This window comes from Scomber scombrus, chromosome 18 (assembly GCF_963691925.1).
Source record: "Scomber scombrus chromosome 18, fScoSco1.1, whole genome shotgun sequence".
NCBI classification, from domain to species: domain Eukaryota; kingdom Metazoa; phylum Chordata; class Actinopteri; order Scombriformes; family Scombridae; genus Scomber; species Scomber scombrus.
In genome coordinates this window covers 19,576,814-19,590,183 of record NC_084987.1, presented here as the reverse complement: position 1 = coordinate 19,590,183, position 13,370 = coordinate 19,576,814, and the positions used below count along the sequence as shown (strand labels likewise).

General features: G+C 41.8%; 1 protein-coding gene across 2 annotated transcripts; it reads right to left on the bottom strand.

The window, feature by feature from the left end:
* Positions 1-3,897: 3,897 nt before the first annotated feature.
* Positions 3,898-13,232, bottom strand: znf598 (zinc finger protein 598). 2 transcript variants are annotated; one of them, XM_062438968.1, is made up of 12 exons: positions 12,957-13,232; positions 11,818-11,930; positions 10,809-10,938; positions 9,057-9,268; positions 8,735-8,952; positions 8,475-8,571; positions 8,049-8,236; positions 7,818-7,890; positions 6,836-7,719; positions 6,070-6,235; positions 5,790-5,937; positions 3,898-5,554 (listed from the first exon to the last, which is right to left on the bottom strand). In XM_062438968.1, exons 1-12 carry the CDS (start codon positions 13,125-13,127, stop codon positions 5,174-5,176), a joined length of 2,781 nt encoding a protein of 926 aa, XP_062294952.1. In that variant the 5' UTR covers positions 13,128-13,232; the 3' UTR covers positions 3,898-5,173. The 2 variants fall into 2 exon arrangements, with proteins under 2 accessions (XP_062294952.1, XP_062294954.1); XM_062438970.1 differs by having other exon boundaries at positions 8,475-8,568.
* Between the last annotated feature and the right edge of the window lie 138 nt (positions 13,233-13,370).

Here is a 13,370-nt window from a genome sequence, read left to right as displayed (position 1 = left end):
TCAGACAGTGACTTAATTTAGTAGATTTCCACATGCTGTAAAAAAAAAAAAAAAAATACAAAAAAAAAGACGACAATGTTTTGTGACCAAGTGCAATATCTCACATTCTTATGTAAGTAGGTATAAGCTGTACTGTAAGTAGGCGTAGTTAGCATCAGATTAGACCAATTTTAGGCACTGTCTCAAATGACATGTTAGTCTTTGAATGGTACTAACAAATCTCAGGCAAATTTGACACTTTTAAATCGTTGACTTCAATTGAGCTCCCCTGGTGAAGTTTCATATGCAGAAACTTATCACTAATTTAATTCAAATTGTACTGATCAAAATGCTTCTATATAATCTTTTCAAGTATTTAAGGTCTTCCTGGTTAGTAGAATCATTATCTTAACCCAGTTTAAAAGGAAATCACCACCACAATGCAAAATATTCCTCGAATGCATTGCAAAAGCCTCACGACCCCTGCTTATAAAATTCCCTCAGTGTTCAGTCTGTGTTATATTTCTGTGCCAAGGAATGTATGTAGTGAGTTATTTGAGACAGTGTCCTATATGGAGTGCCGTCTATATAAAAAGGGGCGAGTGAAGGAGATTTTGGGGTAAGTCAGGTCCGTTTATGTTTACGTTTTAGAAGCTGCCAAACTGCCCTGTGTTCTTATTGCTGTCTTCTAATTACCACGTTACTACTCTGTTGTTAATGTCTGTAGGATTTTATGTGATCACAAAGCAGGGAGGGGGGGGCAACAGATGACCTTTCGTTTAGTGAGGGGAGGGCAAGTTGCTGGAGGATTCAGGACAGTCTCAGGCAAAAGAAGAAAAAAAATCTGTGTGTGGTAAAGAAGGTATAAGGATGCTGAGGATTGCTAGCTGGCTAATTCATTGATCAGTCCAGCTTTTGAGGTAGGGAGAGGGGGTTGGAATTTGTTGCCATGGTGAGAGGGCAACAGGGTCGGGTGGATGTGGGTCACCAAAGGCCCTGATGTAGATAGTAACCATGCCAACCATGTCGGTGTGTAGCTGTGTCTCTGTGTCGTGGATTATGTACACTCGCCATCAGTGAATATGTCATTTTGGTGTGTGTGTGTGAGAGACCGCGTGAGTGTGCGCACAAGTCAACGTGCAATGAGTGTACATGCACACGCGTATAAGCATGCATGAGACATGTGTCTGCTTGTTTGTGTGTGGAGACAAAAAAAAAGTGTGTGTGTAGTTAATTAAATTTTGTGGTGCATAAAAGTTATTTTCTTGAACATGTGTTTGTCAGAGTTTTAGTGAAGAGGAGGAAATCGCAAGTCTGTTACCACGGTTTATTAATTTCCTAACCCCCCCCCAAATAAAAATAGGCTTTCTGCTAAATATATTATCAAATATCTAAATTACAAAGTATTAAACTAATTTTTTGTTTGTTTTTGATGAAAAGAGCCAAATATAAAACTTCATGTTAGAGTGATATAATTGACCTGTAGAATGCCTTGCCTGCTTTTCTATCTGATCCCATGTTGACAGCGCCCTCAGCTGACCAGAGCTTGGCACTGCTGCAATTGGACAACTGGGGCTCTCAGAGTTTGAGAAGTAATCATGATAAAAATGCATGAAATTATTGTACAGAACTCATTATATATATTGAATACTATGTCATTCTTTAGTTGACTCCGAGATGTTTTGGAAAGTGAGATTCGCCCGCCGTCGATGCCGTTGACAGAAGTCCCTCGTGTGTTATATTAATCACAGTTTATTGTCAGAAAAGCGCTCATACGCCCAAGCAGCTCTTTGTTTCCTCAGTGATATTATCTCACCCTCGTGATCCTTTGTTGGCTGACGACCGGCCACACATGTACATCAGTGTGTACATCATGCAAAGCTCCAGGGTGAAACTGTCCTGCAATGCTGACTGTAAATCCGATATTTCTGCAGCCAGAAAGCTAACTTAACCCTTCATGAAGAAATCTGACCCCAGAATCCTGAACTGTCTAAAAGAAAGCAAAGACACCCATTCACACAAAACAGGCGACAGTGCTGAAGTAATTTCTTGCTATTGGTGAGGTTATTAGCTCACAAAGTAAAGATGTACAAGAGTCAGATAGTTGTAGAGGAGGGTTAAAATGATTTCATGGTAGTCTTTTAAAACAGTGCCAAGACAATTTAAGATTTACCTGTGAGCATGATTTTTTAAACATTTGATTCACCTGTTTAGGGACAACCAGTGGCGTTTCCGCTCAGGGTTTTGGTTTGGTAAAGGGTGCAACACTGTTGGGTGCAGGGCTGTGAAGGAGTGAGATTTTAGGTTGGTTGATTTCCAAATACTTTCAGGTACTTGGAGGTTTGGTGGAGTACTGTTTGGTGCAGTTAAAGGAACATACTGGAGGTTGTTCATGTTTTAGCTGACACCCTACGAGTTGGGTGTAGTGAATATTACTGACTATTTTCTGAACCAAATCTGTTTTTAGACCACCTGATTTAAACAGCCATTTGTTTTAGTTAATGGTATCAACTTGCAGAGACATTGGATATGAAATGTTTAAACTGACCTTTTATGCCTTTTTTTTATGTTGTCTGACTTAAAACATAACCTAGTCCCTGCTCACAACGGTATTACCAATTCACGATAATAGTTTATTTTCATACTGGGAGGAGGGAAATCTATTTAATATCTTACAACATGTTTTGGAAAATGGTTGGTAATAATGGAAAGTAAACACAAGTGTGCTAAAATACGCAAAACCACCAGTATAGCCCTTTAACTGTGGTGGGCTGCAACTGAGGTATTGATGGTGTTATTAAGTTTGATGGGGGTCCTGTTGGGTAGTTCGGGGTACTGTCAGGTCAGGTTGTATTATTGTTCTCAATGCTTCAGTCTCTTCTTCAGTCAGTGTGGTAGATAAAAAATAATAATACAAGCATTCTCTGTGTTTCGTGCTCTGGCCCATGTACACTACAGTGGTATTGGTTGATTGTAAAATTCAGTAGGCCTACGTTATTGAAGTAAATGGAACCTGTGTGTGATGCTGTCCGGGGTCTTGTTTGTCCTGTACTACTGAAATAAAATAAAAAAAATACTAATAAAATGTATTAATTAGAATGCGCTCTTTGTTGGAGACACTTTGTTTAACCACTTTTAAAGGGGCCGTCGGCACAAAAATCTAAGTTTTATGTGATCATGCTGTGGTTTTGTTAAACTGAGATAATAAAAGGTGATATGTAGTAACGCTGGTGCCATGAGTTGTGGGCTTTCCAGTGTAATACATTGCATGGATGTTACATTTGCCCCTCTCCCCCATAATATCGATGATTGAAATTGAACCCCAACGACAAACAAGTAAATAAACACTGATTTTGTAGAGTGCTACCCCTTTAACATGTTTTCTTCTGATTTGTTTCTTCCTGTTCTGAAGGTGTTCGACCTCTTCAGTGTAAAAACGCTGTGTACAGAGATGTGTCACTGTCTATTAACTGAATGTCTCTGGACTGCAGTCTGACCGTCACGCCAATAAAAAAAGACAACATGTTTTTGGACTGCCTGTTTCTGTCCCTGAGTTGTATGTTTCAAGACTTTTTGTGTTTTTTTTTAATGTGCTTAAAAGAAATTCATCATCATCATCTAGGATTCAGGTAATTGCTAAAAAATGGAGTCACTATCAAAATTAAAATGACTACCTTAAGTTGGGTGATATTTTGTTACTCGGAATTTCCATTCACTATTTTTGGTTTAAATTATCAGAAAAAAAAGAAAAATGACAATTCAGTAAAATTATAAAAAGGTTTGAATTCAAATTTTTGTCTCCCGTCTTTTATAAACATTTTGGGTACTGGTACAGAGGAGACATGCAGAAATTAACACTCAACATGCCTCAAAACAGCAAAGATAGAAAAACATACAATGCTGAAACTGAACTGAGACTGAAACAGTTTTATTGTAGCCAGACAGAAAGTAGAGAAAGCCGCAGTATGATGTGTAGACCAACTCTCAATACACACATTCATTCAGACACACACATAAAGACACACAGGACAGATGCACACCCAGGTGAGCTGCAGTGCAAGCTAAGGGTCCTGAGAGAGAAGATGAACTGACTGTGTACTCTGTACATGGATGTAACTAGTTACTCCCCAACAAACAAAGTAAACCTGCCCAGTGTTGCTAAGAGGCAGAGAGGACAGTGTGTGTAGGGGTCAGAATGACAACACCTTGTGTTGCAAGCGTTATGAAAGTGATAGAAAATATATACATTATCAAAACCTGCAGACGTAAATAAAAACAGAGCTACTGGTGACCTCAGCGGGTCGTCTCATTTCACCTTTGATCCTTGAACATTAGATATCATATTTGAACATAACTGTGCAGAACACATTTAACTGTTTAGTTCCTTTTAGTTTCCATTTGAAGGATCACAAAGCTTAATCAATAAATTCATGAAATCTAATGGTGAGTGATTTTAAGTAGAATTTTCAAAAATTGTACTTTTTTTTTTTTTTTTTTTTAAACACAAAATTAAAAACTATGAAACTAAATTTGTCCTGATTCCTGAAGCATCTTACTTCCTGTTACTCACCCTCTGACAGGAACACTCCACACACACCAACACTTATCAGCCCTTCCTCTGCATAAAGTAACGGACAGCTAGACTTAAATAAATATGGTGCTAAAAAGTTGAACCAGGTTTGTGTTTATTTTGTTATTTCGCTGAGCGGCCTCACTGGGGGCTCATACATGCTTATCAACTGATGTTAACAGAAAATTCTATCACCTGTTAAAGTGAAAGCACAAAGCAAAATAAAAAATGTAAATCAGTATCAGTTTTGTATCAGGGAGCGATGCACTCTTCAAGTATAGCCTTAGCTTGTCTCTCCTTCTCTTTAAATAAAATCGATAGCTCTGGTTAGACGCTGCCGGTGCCAGTTCCAGCTGGAGACGTCCGAGTTGAAATAAGAGTTGAGATGGGGCGACCCTGTGTGTATTAACTGCAAAACCATTCACACAAACCTATCAATACAATCATCATCAGAAAGTAAAAACACTGGAAACTGTCTTCAATTCACCTTCAATATGAGATGTAAGCCCCATCCTCCTCTGGGATGTGGTCACCGGCTGCTGCAGGGCTTCGACAGAGCTGCGGGGGGCGATTGCAAATTTGCCCCACCAGCACCAATAGCAATGGCAGAGGCAGAGCGAGAGGCTAGCTGATAATACGGCTAATCGACTGCAAGGAGGGGAACTCCTCGCTCTCCCTGATGTGCAGGGTCTTGTGGGAGTTGAAGTCTTTTGGGGCCAGTACCTGTCTGCAAGTGGGGCACACCTGGCAGTCCAGCTCAGCTGCTGCGTTAGCGTTTGCCACTGTGGTGGGCGTCTGCCACGCGTTCTTCTTGTTCTTATTTTTCTTCCCTCCTCCAACCCCTGACTGTTTCTCCAGCGCCTTGGAGTCTCCATGGGCAGTCAGGAGCTCCTGCTGCTTGCCAGTGTCAGGCAAGAGCACCAGCAGCTCGTTGAAGATGCGGTTGAAGTCATCTCCAAGCAGGTCCTTACAGCTGCGGTGGTACTGGGGTGCTGATATCACACCCTGGGAACAAAAAGACAGGATCAGGAGATAGATGAGCAAAGTAAGCAGTGAGAATTTCAAACTATATATTTAACTATTTAGTCCAGAGTTGTTCAATCAGGTTTTGTCAATTTCATTAAAATACAATTAAAAAAGTGCAAAAATTCCAGCACTAAAATGTGATTATTGGATGTGGATGCAACATCACATGACATTTTTTTTAGGATCATATTTTTGTCTTTTGTGTGGAGAGTACCTGTCTGAACTGTGCAGAGTAGTTTTTGAACTGATTGAACTTCGACTCATCATTATGGAGGTACGTTCTAATGGACTGGATCAGCTCCAGGTTCCTCTTATGGAAGTCGTCTGGCACCAGGTAACCACTGCCTGACGCCTTGGGGGGACTGGGGGAAGAAAATACAAACCATGTAACATACATACATACATGTAGTACCTGACAAGACTAACAGGATCAAGACTGCGCCCAAAATCTTTCTCAAACACAGAAAAGAGTATAAAAAGAGAAAGTGGCGTACGGGTTGACTGCAGCAGGAGCAGGCTCCACCACATTGCTGTTGAGGGGGATCCCGGTGAAGCCTGGGGGAGGCTTAGTGGCTGAGACTCCCAGGCCAGGTGGAGGTGCGGGCAAAGTGGTGGATGGAGCAGGAGTTGAGGCCTTCACTGGGAAGGAGGTCTTAAAGCCTGAGAGATAAAAACAGTGTGAGCCACTATTTAAACCACAACAACTCACCTCCCAGCACTGAAATCACCAGTCTTATCCTAAAAGTCTGACTTTTTTCTGTGAGGTTTACTGTTATGAGTGTTACATGCTGGATTCAAACTCTCTTAACTTGTCATATATTGTTTCAGCCTTAATGAATGTCACCTTTTAATGAGATTTGATCATTAGCATAATCAATCAAAATCGTATGTAAGTTGGCCTGTTCCACTCTGTTTGTGAGTTTTATTCACAAAGATGTTTCCAAGAAATAATTCTAAAGTCCTACTAACATAAATCAGCAGACAAACTGATCATGACAGGTTTGGACCATTTATAAATTTCATTTGTACATAAGATTATGAAAACATTGATGAATGCCACAAATGTTCTTAAATTAGTCATTAAGAACAAGTCAAACTCCTTTTTTGCTTGGAATATATCACCTTAGTGCTTAAAAAAGAAAATAATACAGCTCTAAGATGAACAGCACACTAAAGTTAAAAAACATTGATATTAGTATTCAGTTAAATGTGATAAAGAGGAAAAAGGAAATGTCATATAATCATAATGCTGTGCTGTACCTGGGGGTGGTTTCTTGGTCATGAGCGCAGGAAATTCTTCCTCCTGTTCAAAATGGGGGGTTTTGTTGGGATGAGGGGGTACCATGGTTGGATCCTTGCTAACAGGTGGTGTTTTCTCAGTAAAGCCGTTAACCAATCCGCTCGTCAGTGGCGCCGTAATAGCGCCGGAAGGCGGTTTGCTCCTTGTTTTCTCAGGAACGTTCTCCTTTTGTGCTGCGGTCTCCCCTGAGATCGTGTTTACAGTAGTTGTCATCCCTGACGTTGAGGACACAGACGTGGAGGCTGCAGCTGTGTTCTTCTGCTGTTTTTTCTTCTTGCTGGCTTTTGAGGTAGGGGGATCAGTGTTGGGGGTCGGGTTTGGAGGGCAGGGGGTCACGGGTGAGGGTTTGCTGTTGCCTCCTTTAACGGTGAGCAGAGAGGAGATATCCAACATGGTCGGCACGGTACGGAACTCCTGCTGTGTCAATCCTCTGCTCTCGTCATCTGAAGAAGCAGGGGACCGGGCTGACGTGGGTTTCCCATTATCCCCTACTTTCTTTTTTCTCCGTGAAGATGAAGAGGTTGTGGAGGAGAGGAGCTGGGGGCCAGAGGATGCAGATGAGAGCGGAGGGGCAGGTCTGGAGGAAGGTGGGGGATGAGTGGCGGGTTTAGCCGTGGCAGTGTGGTTGGACCATGCAGATTTGGTGCCTGTTGCACTTTTGATTGGCCGGATTTTCGATACGAGAGCGGGGAAATCTTCATCTTGGAAAGAGGAAGACTTCTTAGGTTGGGCAGAGTATGCTGGGGTCATGGGGGATGGAACAGCAACAACCGAGAGGCTGGGGAAGTCGTCTTCCTTCAGTGCTGCGTGGTTTGCTGTAACCGTCGGAGGAGCTGGTTTCACACTAGAGGGACACGAATACCAAAAAACATAATTCATCACACTGCAACTCACCAGACTGTATAATAGAGATTTCAGTTTGTACGGTGTGTTAAGCATTACATGGGTGGGGCAGCTGTGGCTCCTAAAGCTGGGAAGTCATCATCTCCTGGATTATTACTCTTCATGGTTCTCACTGTGAGAGAGGTGGAAATAAACACATCAGAACTACTCCTGCAACACTTGAATCAATCCTTACGGCCAAGTTACCGACATCTTATGACTAAGATTAAGTATGTAAAATGTACAATAACAAAGTACACATAAACTACTATTTTTAATGCTGTTGTTCACCTGGAGGTTTGTTAGTTGGTTTGATGTGTCCGGTCCTGTGTCTGGGCTCTTCTGGTTCTGATCTCTCTGTCCTCTCCTCTCTGTGGTGTTTGGGAGCACTCCTCTCCTGCGCTGCACCTCTCTCCTCCTGCCGACGCATTGCCATGGATGCCCTCATAGCAGCTGCCATCTCCCTGTCCTCTTCCTCTCTGCGTAGCCAAGCACAAACACAAACAAACTCAAAAGTAAGAAGAAGCTGACACATGACTCAGAAAAGACTGATATTTGACAGTGACAGCCACTAAAATGTGTAAAATTGAAGAATAACAGGTGTCGGAAACTGTACAGAAACGTATGTCATATACAAACACAGTGACAGTTATCAGGCTCATTATAGCATGTAGCACATATTTTTCTATCCAGTCAACACAGCTAATTTAGACTCACCGGGAGTATCTCCAGCTCTTCTGTCCCCCGTGAGGCCTTCCTCGTCCTCCTCGATTCTGACGCATCTCATCATAGTCCTCTCCTGATACGATACCTGCTGAAAAACACACACACACACATTTTACTTCATATTCCCTGCCTCCAAACTACATATGTTATCAGTTAGGGGAAAGACAATATTTGTAAAAACCTTATATTGCTGGCCCTGTAAATATAAAGATGAGTTCAGTCAAACACAGAACAATAGCAGTCACACCAACCTTCATTCCTTCTCTGTTGTCTCGGGGCGTAGTTGAACTGTAGGTCGATGTGGCGGTTCTGTCGAGCCTCGGCCCGGTTCTTGCTGTGCGATGAGGCCTTGTGAGCCTTGTAGTCGATCTCAGTGCGGAATGCATGGGTGAACTGTTCGGTGGCACAGCGGCCTTCCTCGCACAGGTAGTGGCTTTCTCTGAAGTGCTCGCTCAGGTACTGGTAATCACTGTCGACAGCAGGGTAAAAAATAAAATACAACACAAAATTTGGATTAATTACAAAAATGATCAATAAATGGAGGGGAAACGTAAATGGCCTCATGTGATTTACCTGTAGTACTCCTGGGAACCGTCAGCATCGCAGAAATGGCAGAAGTAGTGGTCCCTACGCAAGTGTTTAAGCAGCTCGTCGTTGTCAAGGTAACGGTCGTCGCAGAACTTGCAGAGTGGGTGTCCTCTGTGACTGGTGTCGTCTGGGTCACCGTGTGCTCTGTGACGTGCCAGTTCCTTACGGGTGTACCACTTCCGCTCGTGGGAGAAGATCTAGTGGGAGCGTTGAAATTTTAAGAAACACAAACTGACAGCACTGTGAATTTCTGTTAGCCTGGCTAACACCAGACCGCGTCTCAATCTCATGTGAGATTGAGGTAGGGTCTGGCGAGGAGCCGTTCATTTCCTCGTATTTGAGGCGGGATCAACGAAGGTAGATCAAATGCTTCTGTACACTACTGGACAAACTTACAGCCAATCATATCAACGATGGACGATGACGTTATCAGAGCCTGTAGGGAGCAGCGTGAACACATCCTTTTTATGAAGGGAAAATCATGTAGCGCAAGTTTTTGTTCTATTTTCAAAGTGAACTTGCCTTCCAATTTATTTAGCACACAATCTACTGCTGCTTCAAACGGTTGCTGCAGCTCCGTGGCCGCCATGCTGGATGTAAACAGATTCGTTCTACTGGCGTCATCGTCTTGAGCCCGCGTCCCCGTTCTGTGATTGGTTCCCTATCTCAGGCGAAAATTTGTGTTGGTGGCCATGCTAACTTTTTGAGCGAAGTAGAATCTCGCTGGAATGAGAGCATGTGTATACCCAGGCTAATTTTCTGTAATATTTCCACTCTGAAGATGAAAAAAAGCATCTAAGCTGATAAGGTATTTATTAGAGTATCGACAGTTGTGCTTGGGCATTTTAAGTTCAGTGTGGCTTACTTCAGAGTGCTGAAGAGTACACAAACAGCATTTACAATATTTAGAGATAACATTTTATATTTACAAGAAGGCAGTAATCCAGTGTGTGGAGTACTTAGAAGGGGTGCAGGTTAATGGTGCAAAAATAGATCTGTCCATCAATAAATGCATAACGTAGATCACATTTCTAAGGGGTTTATAAATAGCTACAAAACAACTGACTATGAAATATCAATGTAAAACTAAAAATGCTTTTCTAAACTGCATGCTGCTCTGATTTTTAAACTACACCAAAAATAAAGCCAAAGCCACAATCAAACTTTAAAGTAAACTAAAGTTAAATTTGCCCTCACAGCCGCTTCAGAATGGTTTTCAATGTCTTTTTTCTTCCCTCGGGTTGTTAATCTGAGGCCAAACACCTTCTGTTATCAGTGGTAAGCTTTACAATGCTATGGTTTCTCCTTCAGTCAGTAGGTAATATCAACATTTGTCAAATAAGTGATCAGCAATGTGCTTATTTTTTCTTTAAATATAACTGAAGGTGACACTGTACTTTGCAAGATATTCTGTTATCAACTAGTGTTGCAGTTTATGATCATGCATCACTGTCAGGGATAATGCTTTGGAGCCCTCATGTGGTGCAAAAACTAAATATGTAATATTTTATATAAAATGCAATATATTGAATATTTCATGTTTAAAACATCCAGTTTTTTTTCTTAAAAATTATCTGATGTCCCATCCATGAGATGTCACAAGAGCTCTTTATTTGCTGAACTGAAGTTGCCACAAGGCCTCTATCTCTGTTGTATGACACAAGTCGTTATTTGAAATAATGTCCCTGATCAGTGGCCAATAAGACCCTGGATCATCTGGAAGGGGGATGAGAATACCTTAAGATGCTTTGTGCAGAGTTTGCAACAGAAGAGCTCATGCTGCTTCCTCATGTGGTACTCCAGCTCCTCAAATTTGGAGAAGACCTTAGGCTCTGAACAGCGGAGGCACTCTGGCAGCAGAAGATGCCTGATACCACACACACACACACACACACACACACACACACACACACACACACACACACACACACACACACACACACACACACACACACACACACACACACACACACACACACACACACACACACACACACACACAGTGATTGTTTAGGCAAAGTTGAGTTAAAGCAAATGCACAATCAGAAACTACAATGTCAATTAACAAGTCCTGGCAGAATAACAAACTTAATTCAGAATATATCAAATTATCTTAATTGACATGCATAGCCTCTCAATAATATAAAAACTATTTAGTCAGATAAGCCTACAGGTTATTGGGTGATTTATACAATGGTTGATGCAGACAAATCACTGCCTTTGTACCTTTCTGTTGCATATTAACAGAAAGAAAAACATTCACACCATTGTTAACACCCACATACACATTCTTCACACTGTGATTAATTCATCAAGCTACTGTGCACTGAGATAACAAGGGGTTATTTTAAACCAGAGTATGACTGTGTGATAGTAAGTTGTAATTTGGTCTTCCTGTCAAGAGAGATGTAAACACTTATTTATTTCTGACGCATTAAAACTTTGTATTTAATTATTTTCAATACAAAGACCTACTGTTATTTGTTATGATCAAACCTCCCTCTGACCTGCTGTCACAGCAATCATTTCTTTACTATGGTCATATAAACACTTTGTTAGACACTTGACAAGTGTGCAAGTGCCAAGAAATCAGGTTTCTTCAGCAAAAATCTTGCCATGCTAACCAGCTTTCTCTTAATCATTTCCTTGATAATGGAAAACAAACCAGCATTTGAATAATAGTTGAGTCTGTATAGTTAAAATCCCTGAAGGCAACACAATCATAAAGTCAGGAACAGAGCAGTACCTGTACTGGGCATAGATCTGCTCATCACCAAAATAGATGTCATGCTTCTTCTCACAGGGGAACTGCTGGTAGGGCAGAGACAAAAAGGCCTTCGGTTTCTTCACGAACACCACCTGAGAAAAACATGACAGACACCTTATGTCACCCATATGCTTTAGGTAAGGTTGATGTATAGTAGAACTTGTATAACACTATTTAACAGGATTTACAATCTGAGGCAGCAGACAAGTGGGTGAAATACTGTGCTAATCAAGAAATGTGTCAAATAAAACATTCATATCGACAGAAAATGCCTAAAGATATTATGTAACATGTGAAAGCATTCACTTTATGAAACCTAGACATTAGAGAAGGTTGTACCCAACATTAAGCCATTCAAAACATCCAGCTATAACAGTAGTTACCAATACATTTTCACAACAGCTATCTATAATCTGCAGCTGATGACAGTTAGCGTTACTTTTGAAGGGTGTGTCATACTAATAAAGGCCTTTATTAGTACGACACTGTCCAGCTGGGTTGACAAGTTGGCTAAAGTCCATTTAGCTACCCGTATCTGAGAGGAACGATTTCCACAAGGACAGGATGACTGCCAGACAGACACGCCGGCTACCTTTAAAATGTTTAACGCTAAATACACAGCAGCCGAGTAACAACTAGCAATTGCTACCCAGCACATTTAACGTGCTACCGCTGCTTAATGTGAGAAGTGACAGCTGACAAATGTAACAGTTACTAGCACATGACTGAATGACTACTCAATTGCCACATTAATTATCTAAACATGATAAGACTACCAACCCCTGTTGGACCAACAAACTGTCAGATGTTAAGTCAGGAAAGCCTATGTGTTAGCTAGTTAATTACCTGACTCGTGCTAACTAGCTCAACTACACTAGTGGGTAGCTTTAGCTAACTTAAGCTAACGACACCTAGAAAAAGTAGTCTGGGCTGTCAATAGACACCATTTGTTGGTATGCTCTGTTTACCAGCATTAGTTTCACTTATTACGAGTCTCGTTATGAATGTATCAAACATACTCTTGCTGACTTTCCCAAAAATAAAACTACCAGAACATTGCGGCCTAGCTAGCACCACCGGGCGCCATCCCGGAGGTACAGTAGCAGCGGACCCCGCACCTTGTCGAGCTCCTCCCGGCAGACGGCGCAGTACTTCTGCTCGCACAGCACCCTCATTTTGGTGGAGCAGCGGTAACACACTGGATGATCACATTTTCCTAAGGCGAAGATGTGGACTTCTTGGCAGCACAGAACGCAGTGCTTCTCTGTTTCCTTTGTAGTTGAATCCATTGTGGGGGAAAGGCACAAACCAACCTTGGTGCTATTTGTTATGAGATAGAGGCTCTGCTGCCACTGAAGTGCTTACGTAATTGTGAAAGTCTGGGCTACTGCCGCGTCGAGTACCTGCTGTACTTCTGATCTATATAGTATATGGATGGGGCTGACACCGCCCCACTGTGGAGCTACTAGCCCCATCACGTGTGTGTCTATCAGCGCAGTCGGTCATGACAGTTCCACGTGTGTATGGGACCG